Genomic DNA, 16,121 nt, shown 5'->3' on the forward strand with positions numbered 1-16,121 from the left:
AAATATTCCTCACCACACTTACGGCCGTCCTTACTCTTTGGGGAACTGAGCAAAGCTACCGAATGCCACCGAGCGCGCCCTTGTAGGAGGTGTTTCGTACCTCTAGACAGCATTTTCTTTTGATTCCAAGTTATGATTTAGGAATAAAATAAAACTGCAAAGTAATCCCCACTGGACCTACGGATTTCCTAAGTGGACCCAAGTACTCTGTGGCACCTGGGATGTGCTAACATGCTGTGCTGTGGTTGGGTGCCAGGCGCAGTGGGCTGCGCGGCTGCTGTCCCGTCACATGTGAGTGCAGTTGGTGGACGGGGGGGTGTCCACGCGGCTTTTGCTCTCTTTGTTGTCGCTGGGAGGTGACCCGCCGCAGGCGTGGCACCTGAACACTTGCTTGTAGGCCTTCCTGAAGTTTTCCGAGAGAAACGCATATATGATGGGATTCACCGAGGAATTGCTGTAGGCCAGGCAGTGGGCTGTGATCCGGAAGAAGAAGGAGGCCGGGGTCAGGGGGAAGGCTCCAAACTCAGCCCACAGGTGGATGACGTGGTGGGGCAGCCAGGATATTCCAAAAACCACGACCACGACCAGGACTGTCTGCGCTGTCTACACGGAGGGAGGGAGGAGGAGAAGAGGGGAGGGTTGAAGGGAAGGAGGAAGAGAAAGGAAAAAGGGGAGACAAAATGGAAATCATCCTTTACAACAGAAAAAAAAATGCAGCATTCTAAAGTACACTCCAGGATAATTTCACATATATATATGAATAATTATATATATTGCATATATATTTATGGGATTAAATATAAGGTATCAAATCTGCTTCAGGTGCTAGCGCTCACTTCCTATAGTATCTTTGTAACTTCAGGACCCGCTCTCACCTTCCAGAGCAACTTCATGATGCCTGGGAAATACACCTGGGTTATCTAGTCTAAGGATGGGCGGAGAGATACCCAGAGCCTGGAGAGTGCACCCTTTACACTAGTGAACTCTGTGCGCCCGAGCTGGAGCTCTGGCAGTGTCGCCCAGATGAGCATCGGACTTCGCTCCCAGTAGTCACCTCGCTGGGCAAGTGTGGAGACATGTTTCTCCTCCTGGTAAGTGAAAGAACTTGCCAGTTGCCGAGCATCGGCGAGCAGCTGCAGCTTCAGTCTGAGGGCCAATCCATCCCATTCGCTCGCTGGTTCCAGCAAGACTGTCCCTTGGCTGCTCCCTCAGCCACAACTACCCGGACGTCAGAGCAGGCAGGGTCCACTCTAGCCTTTGCGATTTCCACTGGGCAAATGTAGGAGGAGAAATACCTCATCGATGAACTGGTATATAAAGAAGCCATGCACCCCTTCCCTCTCCACGTCTCTGTGTGCATGGCCACTGCCTTCCCAACTGGCTGCAAGCCCAGAGTGCCGGGACCAAGCCCCAGGAGGACACTGCAAACCCAGAGTGCTGGGACTAAGCCCCAAGAGGACACTGCAAGCCCAGAGTGCTGGGACTAAGCCCCAAGAGGACACTGCAAGCTCAGAGTGCTGGGGCCAAGCCCCAGGAGGACTTGCCCATTCTGGACATGTTGAAACACAACAGTTGGGTAGTTAGCTGCATGGTTAACTGAAAAGTGTCTTTATGTTTTCAAACAAAAGATGATGCTCTGTTTTACTGAATTGCCTTCACTAAAGGAATCTAATATGTTCTATCTATAAAATACAGAGCAACCAGTCGGCTCCTTTCTTAAAAGGATACAGGTCTGGAACCAAGCAGGCAGAGCCTCCAGCACCTTGACAGTGGCTGCAGAATAAACGCAGTTGGCCTGACAACCCACACTTACTGACCACAGGCCATTAATTCTCCAAGCCCCTCTGCCCCTGTGGAGCAAGCCTCCCAAAAAATCCATGGGCCGTAGACTGGGAAAGTGCCGTCTAATGAGCCCCACTGTGGGATGCAGATTCAGCCAGAGGCCAGGTGTGCGTGCCCCACACCGAGAGCAGAGCAGCCCCAAGGCAGAGAGTGGTAGCTCGCGGATCACCCTCGATACCAGCATCCCCTCCGCTGCCCGCTCCAGGGCTGCTTTGCAAGGACAGCATTAGGGCAGTCAGGAGGCGGCACAGGCCCCAGGAGAGAGTTAGGCCTCTCATCTCTAAGCTAAGCAGACAGGGAAGCTGCGGCTTTCCGGTGTATGGTCGGTCACTTCACTCCCAGCTCACTCCTGGGGGAGCAGGGACAGTAAAGCAGAACAGGCATATTCTTCCAGCTCTTGCCCAAGAGGCAGGAATTGATGGCCTGCCTTTTTTCCCCTCATATTCAGTCCAGGCATAATATTTTGAACCCATGAAGTGGAAACATGGGCGTGTGGGTCGACAGCACTGCTGCTGTGGTCCAGGGAGTCATGGCACAGTTCACAGACCAGGAGAGCAGGAGGCCGAAGCCGCTCTCATTCTCTAGCCCAGGGGCTGAACTGTGGGCAAGACTGGCCTGGTGGCTGGACATCTGTTTTCTCTTCTGCACTCTGACTTAAATGCATAAATGGGAAAGAATGTTGGGAGTTTTTTGAAAGAAGAAAAATAAAAGCCGAGTATCATAGCACACATCTATAATCCCAGTACTTGGGAGGCAGAGACAGGAGGATCGCAGGTTCAAGGCCAGCCTCAGCAACTTAGCGAGACTCTGTTTAAAAGTCTGAATTTTTAAAAAAATTAAAATGCCCATTAAATTAAAAATAGAGAAGGGGGAGGAGAAAAAAGAGAAGAAGATGAAGATGAGTGGAGGATTGTTTGTTTCATACCCTCGCTTTAAGAGAAGGATACAACACAGGAGAGTGGCTTTATGACTGAGAAATCACCATTAAAAACAAAGTTTTTCGTGTGAAAGATGCCGACCGCACACCCTGCAGAACTACCATCGGGCAAAGAGCAACCAAAAGCCCACAGTGCCGCGTGGGACAAGCCGGCACGGCAGGAGAACTTTCCTTGCCGCTCCCACCAACCACACCTATTGCTGTTGAAACGACTCCTGGGATCTACAGCATAAGACACCACCTCTTCCACATGGATGCCAGGTATTAAGACGCGAGTAGATGTTTATCAGTGAGACGACGTAGAAGCCAGGATGCCATGACCAGGGTCCAGGCAGAGATGATGGGAGGAACGGCTGGATTTCAGCCCCAAGGCAGCAAACGCCAGCACTCAGGAGGGCTGGAGATGGGAGTTCTGCTGATCACCAAGAGAGACCATGGCTGTGCGAGCCCCCGAGGCTGGCAGCAAGTCTGCACCATAAGCTGGTGGCCTGGCCTGTGGAAAAGAGATCTGACCCCTGAGCCTCGACTTCCTCCTCTGAGAAGAGGAGGAGCCGATGAAGGCCCATCGCTGTACGCAGTCCATCTGAGCTCTAAGACAACTCGGGTATAAAAACCTTTGGACAGGTGTTACAGGGTGATAGCTCACGTACTGAAGCCACTCACTGCATGACCCACAAAGCAAACAGATCATTTGCTCGCCTATATTAAGAGACTGTTTGCTCCCAACCCATTTACCCATTAGTATATGAGAAATGTCTTTCTCAGATGATTTAGCCAAACAATCTAGATGTGATTATGCCCACAAATAGATCAGAAAACATCCTCTTTTCTTTGTAAGACCGCCTCTCCATTTCACAAAATAATTACCCTGTCTGTACTCTATTTCATTGCCTCTCTTGGGAAATATTTACCAAGCTTAAAGCTTAGGGCAGAAAGAGATCCCAGCAGCGTATGGAGAAGATCCAGACCTTATCAGGACACATAGTGCAAATGGTACTGTGCCCGGAGTACGGAATGTTTCCTATGGCAGCGTTTGAATGTTTGCAGTTCATCAAAAAATTGGTCTTTAAATATTTAGTAATCCCGCTGGTTCTCTCAGAAACATGGACAAGAGTCCGTTTCTTTTTCTTGGCCTGATGGTAGCATAGAAATGTGACTAAATTCCAATTTACAATATAAATACGGGACAAGAATACTAAGTGGGTATTATGTAAACTACCATTTATCTCAAAGCATTCCTAATAGAGTATTTGCCAGCTCCAACTCTTCTTCCAGGGACTGTCAGCTACAGCTCTCCTGGAGCATCTCAGCCCTGGAGTCGATGCTGTCAGCTAGCTCACGGGTCCGTGCTGCGCAGAGGCCCCGGGTGTCGATCCCACAGTCCTTGAGCTAACTCCACCTGGACCACTGCACCAAGGTCCCACGCCTGCCATGAGTGTGGCTGGAAACAGTAGAAGACTTTGGTTTCTTTTTTTTTTTACTTTTTTCAACAGATGCCAGCAGAACTGAAAAGGCCAAAGACAAGACAGGAAGAAGATCCATGCTGGTAAGAAACAGCCCTTCTTGATTCATGACTGCTTCCAATGGAAAGACTGGAAACAGGATGTCTAAAATGCAGTAACTCAACCTTAAAGACCTATCAGAATCATGCATGTGTATTAAGCCTGGCCCCGGGACTTCAGTAGATCCATATGCCCGTGATTTCCCAGCATAGAAATTTATTTTTTGAAATTCAGGTGTCTAAGCCTCATCACGGTGACTGATTCAGTCGATAGCTATCTGGAAATAGGACTTTTTGATATGCTCAAGAGAGTGTTTGCAGAATCAATGATGAATCACATTCAGACCACATAAAAGTGAAACCATCTTATCTACCTCAAGTTAAAGACAATCAAAGATGTTATACAAGCTGGGTGGTGGTGCATGTTTGTAATCCCAGTATTTAAGAGGCTGAGATGGGAGGAGCACAGGTCTGAGGTCAGCAACTCAGCAAGGCACTCAGCAAATGAGTGTGACCCTGCTTCAAAATAAAAAGTAAAACGTGGGGCTGGCAGGTTAGCTCAGAGGTGTAACACCCGTGAATTCAATCCCCAATACCACAAAAAGATGTTTTGCTAAGTATCAAAAGCCCCCAAGGCTGAAGTAGCTTCCTCCAAGAATAAGCAAGAAGAGCTGTTTCCCCTTTTCCTGTATAAAATGTCAAAATATAACAGAGACTCCAGTACATGGAAAACATGAGGATATACTGTAGAGTTGCCTGTATAGAAAACGTCATAATATAATGCAGAGAGTGCCTGTATGAAACACAAGGCTTGCTTTTCTTCATTTCTAACAAGATTCATTTTTCATTTCATACAGAATTATTTGCCTCTACCAGAAATGAGGTTATACTTAGTGTATGTACTACTAATCTCATGCCCAATATTATCTTTTGGTTAGGGAAAAATGTCACCAAATATATGCACTGAATTTCCGTGCTAATCTTACTACACTTGAGTGTTAGTATCATGACTTCTTTTCATCCCTTCAACTGAGAGATCATCTAAAAGACGCTGTCTCTCTTGACTGTTGGACACTCCTTTTCCAGCCAACTGAGACGTCTGCCCTTTCTTCGATGAGCCTCACGCAGACTGTGCCTAATGGGACTTGGCTGGGAAGGAAAGAGCGGCTAAAAGATGAGACGGATGGGAAGGAACAAGCACGTTGTGTAAACGAGAGCCGGGGACCACTGCAGCCTGCAACCACAGCCGCCGCTGCTGGGAGCGTCCAGGGCTGGAGGGGCTCCGAGGCAGCCTTTGGTCAATAGCCTCCTGGACACGCCCAGCCAGCCCTGCTATCTTACTTGAAGCCTTCCACACACGGCTTAGGCACCTACTCTAATCTCCAATCAGCCTTATGGCAAAAACATTTCTCCACATCTACCAGAGACTAAGGCAGCGCATTCAATCAACTCTAGGGCTCTGCGTTATTATTTCTGCAATAGAAATCACATCTTTTGCCTTTTCCTCCAAATATGGAGAGTAACTGTTAGGCATATTTATCTTGAAAGGCTGGGCTCTAGTCTACTAATGGTAAATCTTATCCAGAAAACACTGTGTGGATGCCATTGCACTCTGAATGCTTGTGCCCCATTCTCCATTATTAGTGTTGAAACCTAAGAAAGTGCTGTGAGGAGGTGGGGCCTCTGAGAGGTGATGAGCCATGAAAGCAGAGCCTTGAGGGTGGGACTAGTGCCCACCTACGGGCTAATGGAGTGCTGTGTGCGTGAATGCCTCTACCATCTTGTACTCCATTAAGATGTATGACTACAACACACCAATAAAAAACAAAAAATAAAGAGGCCCCAGAGAGAGCTGTCGCCCCCTTTCATCATGAGATGAGGTATCATCGACAAAGTAGGGAATAGACACCAGACACCTAGACTGCTAGCACTGAATCTTGGACTTGCAGCCTCCAGAACTTTGAGATATAAATCTGAGCTGTTTATAAGTGACCCCATATATGGCATTTTGTTATGGCTGACTGAGACAAATAGATACAGCACAAAGAAAGGAAACTCTACGCAGCACTGAGGTGAAGGAGTTTGAAAATAAGCCAGTTACTGAAACCTACATCCCATTCCTCCATTAACAATCAAAGCCTACATCCCATCCCTCCATTAACTATCAAAATCTACATCCCATCCCTCCATTAACAATCAAAGCCTACATCCCATCCCTCCATTAACTATCAAAACATACATCCCATCCCTTCATTAACTATCAAGACCTACATCCCATTCCTCCATTAACTATCAAGACCTGCATCCCATCCCTCCAGTAACTATCAAGACCTGTATCCCATCCCTCCATTAACTATCAAAACATACATCCCATCCCTTCATTAACTATCAAGACCTGTATCCCATCCCTCCAGTAACTATCAAGACCTGCATCCCATCCCTCCATTAACTATCAAGACCCGCATCCCATCCCTCCATTAACAATCAAAATCTATATCTCATCCCTCCAGTAATTATCAAAACCTGCATCTCACTGATCCATTCTCTACCAACCTAATATGTCACTCTGCTGTCACCAAACAGTGAATGTGCACTGGCAACAGTGCTCCCTGCTAGCATCTCAGGAAGGGCCCGCAATGGATGGACCATCCACTGTCTTATCGTGTGTTCTGCTTTCTGCTCTGATCCTCCCTTTCTTTGCTGTCTCTTCTCCCTCCTCTCCTTCCCTCTCTTCACCATCTCTCTTATCTCCATTTTCTAGTCTTTCTCCTACCCTGTATCTCTCTCGTGTCTCTCCCTTAGACACACACATGCCCCACCACCACCACGTTTATTTGTTCTATGCAAACAAAAAGGCAATTACATATACCAAGAGAGATTTAACATCTGTTCAGTGGCTATTAAGGGTCAGAGGCTGTAAGAATGGTACGAAAATGTCCACCCCTTTTTTCTAATATGGTAAAAATTAACAAAATATAATTTATATCAATATATTTATCTTATATATACACCTATGTACTAAAATCACATATACAAAATAATTGCTAATCACTAATCTTTAAGTTCTTTATTGTAAAATAAAGCAGATTTTTTTCTAATCAGTTTTATAAGATATATTATCTTCCTTTTAATACTTTGTTCTTCTCTGGAAACATTATAGTTTCTCTTAACACTCTTTCAACTATACAGGATAAAACTATTCATAGACAGATATAAAATCTACATAGTGTTAAAGCAACATTTTATTCTGGGTAGCTATAAAATCTTAGGAATTAATAATAAACATTTAGCATATTTCCATGGTATCTCTGTTGAGCCTAGAAAACCCCTTTTTTCCTGCAAGAATTTAATCTGTCCCTTCCCTGGCTCTGAAAATGCTTATCACATTGAACAACACTCGTGGACTTTCATATCTGTCACTCGCCCTACAATGCAGGCTTCGAAATGGAGCCAATTCCTCTTAGACTCCCCTGGATAACTTCAGTATTGCACCAGGCAGGTTCTCTATAGATAACCAGCCAAGGGAAAGTTATCGATATCCTTTAATTATTTTAATTAATCATTTTTTTGGAGATGAGAAGTGTATCTCAGAAGAAAAACTGAAAGGCTAGAAAAATAAAAACCAGAGAAAAACACCAGCTATTAAGGTTGGTGCTGTTCCTATAACTTAGCACTTTGTCGGCTCTTATAGAGAGGAACCTAGAAGTTGAAAATTAAACCCAGTGTCCTTGCATCCACTTCTTCTGGCTCTCTGCCTTTCGGCCTCCTTGCAACAAGAGCAGAACCTCGGTTCCCTCTACCTGCCGCCGCTCCGAGCTCCACAGACCTCAGCCTTTCATAAATGACCCTGGAGAACCTGTGAGCAAACACTGACCAAGTGAGTCTTCCTTCCTCTAAGCTGTGTGGTCGGGCTTTTTGGATTACATCAGTGAGAATGCTGACGGAGACAAAGAGTCAACAAAAGATGCTGTTGTGTAGGTAGGCTTGTTATATATGTTGCACTTTTTATTCTTAGTGGTTAACTAAAAAAAATGGTGTGATGGCATTCCTAATTCAAGCTGATTTTTGTTTCCTGGAAAAAAGTGTGTGCTCAATGTTTGTGCTTTTTAACCAATTTTCTGTCATTGTTATCAACTCCAGTATTGGGTAGGTTTGAGCCACATGGTTGCTTATTAATAGGGAAGTCAGGAAGCACTGCCCTTTATTTAAGAAGAACTTTTTAGAGTAAATATAATTATCCACATTATAATTCTGCAAATTACATATATCATTGATTGTAATAAATATTTAGAAGGAAAAACAAGGTATTTTAAGATATTATTACTAACATTTGTGGGTTAAAATGCCTGGTTGCGATCTTCTCTCTAATCAGGTTGTCTAATAATCTCATTACAGGGTCTAAATTCAGGAATTACATAGATTTTATAAGAGTAAAAGTTAAATTAATTCTAATATGTAAAATACTTTCTCCTCCACATGTAAAACACAATGAATACCAGAAAGTTGAATGTGTTAGCATTAGGTGGCGGAGCTCACTAAGGTCAGGATTCACTAGATGGGCGTGAGGATGAAGTGGGCGGAGCTGTGCCTGGAATCCAGGTGATGGAGCGCTTGGTTTTGGGGAACAAAGACACCAATGCTCTCACAGATGCAAACCAACCCTGGCCTTTCTGAACCATACCATAAAATAAAGGCAGGATGAGACAAAGAGACCGCATGACTGAGTGCGTCCCACACAAATCCTGTGAGCCCTCGTCCTGGTTAGGCCGAGAACGCCTCCCAGTGAACCAGGAAGCCACTCTCCCCTTGCCTCCTCCAAGGGCTTTGTGTCTGTAGCGTCCCCAAAGACTCTGTGCTGAAGGCTTGGTTCCCAGTGCAGCAGTGCTCAGGAGTGGGCTTTGGGGAACTGATTGGACCAGAGGATTCTGACCTCATCGGTGTATTAATCCACTGAGAGATGGTAGCCTGCTGGGAGGTGTGGAAACTGTAGGCAGCTGGGGCCATGCTTGCAGGGTGTTCTTGTCCCTGGCACATGCGTGTGAGCGCTCTCTCTCTATCTATCTATCCTTCTTCTTCTTCTTCTTCTTCTTCTTCTTCTTCTTCTTCTTCTTCTTCTTCTTCTTCTTCTTCTTCCTCTCTCTCTCTCTCTCTCTCTCTCTCTGTCTCTCTCTCTTCCTCCCTCTCTGTCTCTCTGTGTGTCTCTCTCCTCTCTTCTTTCTCTCTCTTTGTCTTCTCTCTCTATCCCTCTCTCTCTCTCTGTCTCTTACTCTCTCCCTCTCTTTTTTGTCTCTCTCTCTCTCTCTCTCTCTCTCTCTCTCTCTCTCTCTCTCTCTCTCTCTCTTCCACCCTCCCTCCCTTCCTCTCTCCTTCCTAGTTTCCAGGAGCAGAACTGCTTTGTCCACCGCACCCTTCCATCATGATATTCTGCCTCCTCTCAGGTCCACAGCAATGCAGCGTAGACTAAAACCAAAAGCAGAAATGAATCTTTCCCTCCTCTAAGTTGTTCACACCAAGTATTTTGGTCACAGCAGTGAGAAGCCAACTCACACACAGCCCGCTGGCCGCATTCTGAATTGGGATACAGGGCACCCTCGCCTGCTGGGTTTCACCCACCTGCGTGGGGAGAGTTCATCCCAATATCTGTGGCAAGGAACCGAGATGCCACAGGCTTTGGAAGAATGTGAGGATAATTAAAAACAGTCAGCTCAGCTCTCCAGACACAGACACGTATAGATTCATAATATTTATAAATGTTACCTTTTTCTTGGATGTTTCTGACTTCTTTGACATGTTCTTCAACTTCTTATGCAAATGATTAAGAACCTGCAAGACACAGACCGGTGGAATCAGTTTGTACCACACCTCCCAAGGCCTGCTTTGCACTGGTTAATTACTGGCATTCTGAAATGGTAGCACCACTGTTTGTGAAACCATTAATTTTAAAAAGTGCATGCTAGTAAAGTAACAACGAGCCTTATTTGCCAAACGCATATCTTTTCCAGCATTTGGGAGTGTTCCAACAGCCTGACGTGCCAGGCATAGTCTGTGGCCATAGAGTCCTGGTACATGGAGAAATGGGGTTTCTCCTAGCAAGAGCCACCCCAGGGCCCACTCACGCATGCTGCTGGTGTCTTCTACCCCTGTTTCTCCCAGGAGTCGAGGTGGCACAGGCATCAGCTTCTGCCATATGCTGGGCACAGCAGCAGATCATAAACACACTGAAACAGGAGCTTACCACCCAGTGGAGAGAAGCAGCGGACAGAGACAGACGCCAGCATCGGATTCTTTGCTGTGCAGCCACACCCAAGCATGCTGACACTGGCATTGACATATTCCCTCTGCACTCCCTCCTGAGCTCTCTCCACTGAGCATCTCCTTCCAGAAAATTCCTACCCATCAGGCCTCTATTCATTTGTTATTCAAATGCTACCCAGTGTGCTGTGCTTTTAGACAGCTTGCATCTTGGGATGATTTACAGACCATTTCTACAGGGCTCTGCGAATTAGCATCCCTGTCAGGGAGACTCCTTGAGACACACTGGCCTCATTACGTGGGGAAGCCACTCTGTCTTCTCTTGCCAGCACAATATTTGGAGGAAATGACTTGCAATCTCGTGGTTATGTTTAGGAATTTCCAACCTCAGTGTGCGCATCAACGGCTCCGACCCTGCAGCCTGGAACTGCAGTTCATTTCTTTACCCCTGCGAGGGATGACCTGGACCAAATTCAGCATTGCAGGACTCCCGGCTTCGGGTGGGCTGCGGACGGCTGGCCAGCCTCGCAGGGAGGCGGAATCGCATTCCAACCACTTCTCTGTCTCCCTCTAGCACCACTGCATGGAGATAATGTAATCGAATTGGCCTCCTTGCAGAAGCCTGCTCCTTTCAGCTCAAAGCAGCATAAGGAGCAATCAGTCATATTCTAATTGAGAAACCACAGGGTTTGGGTGTCAGCCTTCCAAACCCTAAGCAGCCTGAGAAGCCATCAGTGGGGTGTGAACTTCTGACTTCAGATTCTCTGCCCTACTAAAACACTTCTCCCTCCCCGAAACGGCTCAGTATCCGCTACAGCAAAGACAAGCTTTCACTTGTGTGAGAGAATTTGTGATAGACACAATACACTGACGAGGAATTACTCTTCTGACCACCAGAAAGTGGGGCTCCAAGCTGGGCGTACAGCCGAAAGAGAAGTCCTTTCTGTAGCTGCAAGTGAGCACATCTTTCAAGAGGAAGGAGAGGCCCAAGAAGACTGGCCCGGCCAGCTGGCTGGAAGTGGCCTGTCCCCCAGGGATCCCACAGGACAACACTGGTTGCTGAGGGCCAGGGACACAGAAATTACCCAAGAAGAAGCCACAAACACAGAATCAGGGAAGGACAGCCATAGAGGTAGGCAGCTTCATGATGCTGCCCAGGGACCAGGCACCGAAGTTGAGTCACAGCTCAGCAACTGCAAAGCACCTAAGAATACAGTGTGTGCCAAGTGCCCAAAGGAGGAAATTCTCAAATGTGTTTCTGTTGCCTTGGCCTTCTTCAGTAGCTCCTGTAATGTGCACGCAGCGATACACCGTGGCACATCCTGAATGAGGTGCTACCCTCCAAAGAGGAAATGTGGGGCCATCATAGGCTGGGGGTAGATTGCTTTTGAAGAGGATGCAGGCTCTGATACATGAGCGAGTGAGGCGGGGAGGGAGGGGCGTCTGCTCAAACCCCAGCCTTGGGCATGTTGGCACGTTCTGGGGGTGTGGAGGAGCATCAGGACTTAACTTTATCCACATGTTAGACAAAGGGGGAGGAGTGGGCATGAGCCCACAGCAGCAGAAGGGGCCGGCCTGCAGGCACTGGGCCACCAGGAAGGCTCCTCCTCCAGCCCAGGCAGCCTGCTCTTTTCCCGCGGACTGTCAAGAAACGAACTGCTCCACAACTCTGGAATACAATTCTCTTGTTAAGTTAAAAAAACAAGACAGCTGGGTGGGGGGCAGGGAGCTGTTTTCCTAGTCTTGGGAGGCTGAGATAGGAGGACTTCAGTTTTGAGGACTAACCACCTCAGCTACCTCATGAGACCCTGTTTCCAAACTAAAAAGGGCTGAGGGTGTAGCTCAGAAGCTGGATGCCCCTGGGTTCAAAGCACAGTACCCCCAAAATGAATGAATAAATAAATAAATAAATAAACAGACCAATAGACCAATATTGTAATCTCAGGTCCCTTTTGTCCATCTCTGATTTCCTCATGCTGTCCTTAGCCAGCCAGCCCTGGCCCTAACACTCAAGTGTCAACATCCTTAATTGGACAGAATACGCTGGACACACGGACCAGGGAAAGAGACAGGAAATAACTTATTTCTAGCTCTCCAAGCCCTAGAGTGAATTTATAAATATTACTTCGGATGTAGGAAATTAGGATTTTATTTATTTTTCAAGTACTGGGGATTGACCCATGGGTGCTTTACTGCTGAGCTATGTTCCCAGCCTTTTTTATTCTGAGACAGGGTCTCCCTAAATTGCCCATGCTGCCCCCAATTCTCCTTCCTCCTGCCCCAACCTCCTGAGTAGCCGGGATTACAGTCATGTACCTGGCTGGGAATTAACAGCCAAATATTTTAAGAATAATCTGCCCCAGCTTCAAGCACTCCAGGCTCCCAACACTCCCCCACTGAAAACTCTTCCCATGCCATTTACCAGCTTCACAGTCTGGGTCAATTGCTTCATGACTTCAAAATTATTTTGCCTTGTTAGTCAGAGGTATGGTGTCTCCCACCCACACTTAGGGTTGTGACGCAGGTCCATTGAGCCCCTATCAGATCACTGTGCTTCATACAACAGCCTTTGTTCAGCAGTTGTAGAAAACTAAACGGGTAAACCAGCCATTTTCAATTAGCCAAGCTAGTCACTTCCCAAATCACCTACCTCGAGTGTGTGTGTGTGTGTGTGTGTGTGTGTGTGTGTGCGCGCACATGCACACCTTTTGGTGCAGGTCATTCTTTCAGATAATATCAAAAATAGTATCAGTCAGAATAGACATAACTTGCACAGATGATGTAAGTGGCTGGGACATATGACTTACTTTAAACATTTTTGCTGGAAAAAAAACATATCCACTGAATATAAGAAACGTCTGCGACTCCATTTCGGGTGGTTATGTACGACCCTGTAGTCACAGCCTCCTCAGAAATCCAATGGGGGAGGAAGTCAGGTGGGAGCTTCGGATGTGCTTCCCTGTGCTGCTTCTGGTGATAACGGCGCTCTGGAGGGAGGGTGCTGGGGCCCTGGAGCTCACCCCAGTAAGGCCCTCACAGGATGATTAGACATTCGCTCTGAGCCAAGTTGGTGCGTCGCACCTGGAGTCCCAATGCTAGGGACGCTGAGACAGGAGAATTTCAGGTTCAAGGACGGCCTCAGCAAGGGGACCTAGAGAGACCCGTTTCCAAACAGATAAACAAACAGAGCCAGATCTGTGGATCGGGTATAGCCCTGAGGTAGAATGTCCCTGGGCTCAATCCCCAGTAACACACACACACACACACACACACACACACACACACACTCTCTCTCTCTCTCTCTCTCTCTCAGTTACTTAAACATAAGTTGAGACAAAGAAGTTTAAGACTGTTCAATCAGTCTACACTCTTGGGAATCTGTAATTAATGACAGAGGGGGTGAGCTCCCTGCAGGGTGAGTAGTAAGGCAGGATCAGGATAAGCCCTGGGAAGGGAAGGAGGCCCCCAGCTCAGCCACTGGGTCCTCTCCTCTCCTGAGGAGGGATAGACCCTGCCTGGCTGAGCCCCTCAACCCGTCTACACAACCTCTCAACAAAGAATACAAATGAGGAGAAAGCACAGCAGCAGTCCCGTGGCAGCCACACCTGCCAGCCACAGTTCTCAGCGGCTTTGAGAAAATACCAGTTTCCCAGTTAGATTTAGAAAGCTAAACTTCCATGGAAAACAAAAATCCCAGAATTCAGGAGGCAGAGCCAGGAGGATGCGGTTTGCCGGCAGCCTCAGCTACTTAGGCCCTTCGCAACTCAGTGAGACCCTGCTTCAAACATAAAAAGACTAAAAAAAATAGGGCTGGGGGTGCAGCTCGGAGGTAGAATGCCTCTGGGTTCCATTCCCAGTACCAAAAAAAAAAAAAAAGAAAAAGAAAAAAAAAGCCTTACAGTTCTGTCCTGGTGAGCAGGAACTTTCTACAGGTCTGGCCAAGCCTCAGGTGCAGGGGCTGACTGCACCTGGAAGAGCTCTGCGCGCTGAGCCCCCACCCCCCACCCCAGCGGGCCACTCTGGGAGCTGGGAAGGGGCCAGGAGCGCCCCATCCCGTGGCAGACCCCAGGCACCGGCGCTCCTAGCAGTTGCCACTGTATTACTGAAATGGTTTCCTCTGGGTCCTCGAGCCTTAGGAGCTGCTGACACCCAGCGGAGGTCTCCCAGGGAGCGCAGGCTCCGCGCAGGCAGCCTGGGGCACCGCACCTGCCGGACCCGGGAACCGAGGAGGAGAAAGTGCACCGCAGACCTGAACACAAACTTCCCGCCGGGCCCTCTCCTTTGCAAGGAAGTTCCTTGCCTCGGGAGGGCGGCCCGAGTGGAGAGGACCGAGGCCGGCGCGCCCACCTTGGCGTAGCAGAAGCAGATGAGGAGCAGCGGCAGCAGGTAGCCGAAGACGAAGGTGCACACCACGTAAGCCTTCTTGTGGCGCGGGTTGGGCCAGTGCTCCCAGCAGAAGGTCTGGTTGCCGGCGTCCCGGTGGAAGAGGCGCTGGTGGTAGGCCACCGGCGAGGCCAGGGCGATGGACAGCGTCCAGATGAAGCCCACGCCCAGCCGCGCGTTGCGGGACACCCGCAGGGAGGACGAGCGGCGCGAGTGCACGATGGCCACGTAGCGGTCCACCGACATCGCGGCCAGCGTGAAGATGCTGACCAGCATGGACACGGTGAAGAAGTAGTGGGTGAACTTGCAGAGGAAGGCGCCCAGCACCCAGGTGGGCAGCACGTACACCGTGGCCTGGAAGGGGATGCAGAAGAGCAGGTAGGCCAGGTCGGCCACGCTCAGGTTGAGGATGAACAGGTTGGTGGTGCCGCGCGGCTTGCCGGGCTTGCTGCGCGCCAGCACGGTGATCACCAGGCTGTTGCCCAGCACGCCCAGCGCGAAGATGAGCGCGAACACCACCAGCGTGGCCAAGTTCTCGGCGCCGATGCCGAAGAGCGGCCGCGGCTCGGGGGCGGCGGGCTCGGGCTCGCTGCCATTGCCCTCGCTCAGGTTGGCGGCCGCCGGCTCCATCGCCGCTCTGCGGCCGGAGCCTCCCTCCCGGGCGGGCGCCGCGAGGCCTCTGCGCGGGCCTGGCCAGAAGAGCGCGGTGGCCGCCGGGGCTGGACCCTCGCTGGGTCCGGGGCGGTCTGGAAAGGACAGCAGTCCCCGCCTGGCGCCCTGACCGCTGCGCGGCCGCCCAGCGCGACGAGGACTGGCGGGCTGCGCCTCACCGCCCGGCGTCCCTGCTGGCCGCCGCCCGCTGCCCGCGCCGCACCTGTTGCTCTGAGCCGCCCCTCCCGGGCTCCGAGCGGCGCAGGTGCCCAGGGCCCGCTGCCCGCGCTGCAGCCTCGGCTCGGCTCAGTTCCTGCCGGATTCCAAGTCGTCTTCAGGGCAAGCGCACGCGCTCTCCCCTCTCTCCTCTCTCCCGTCTCCCCTCTCCCCTCTCCCCTCTCCTCTCTCCTCTCTCCTCTCTCCTCTCTTCTCTCTCTCCTCTCTCTCCTCTCCTCTTCTCTCTCTCCCCTCTCTCTCCTCTCTCCCCTCTCCCCTCTCCTCTCTCCTCTCTCCTCTCTCCTCTCTTCTCTCTCTCCTCTCTCCCCTCTCCTCTCT

The 16,121-nt window shown here is 49.3% G+C and overlaps 1 protein-coding gene across 1 annotated transcript; it reads right to left on the reverse strand.

The window, feature by feature from the left end:
* Positions 1-285: 285 nt before the first annotated feature.
* On the reverse strand, positions 286-15,545 carry GALR1 (galanin receptor 1; the record flags this gene model as incomplete). Its single annotated transcript, XM_080714507.1, has 3 exons — positions 286-603; positions 10,038-10,103; positions 14,880-15,545. 3 exons carry the CDS (start codon positions 15,543-15,545, stop codon positions 286-288), a joined length of 1,050 nt encoding a protein of 349 aa, XP_080570633.1.
* Between the last annotated feature and the right edge of the window lie 576 nt (positions 15,546-16,121).

The sequence above is a fragment of the Muscardinus avellanarius genome (assembly GCF_963383645.1).
Source record: "Muscardinus avellanarius genome assembly, chromosome: 17".
In the NCBI taxonomy this organism is placed as follows: Eukaryota; Metazoa; Chordata; class Mammalia; order Rodentia; family Gliridae; genus Muscardinus; species Muscardinus avellanarius.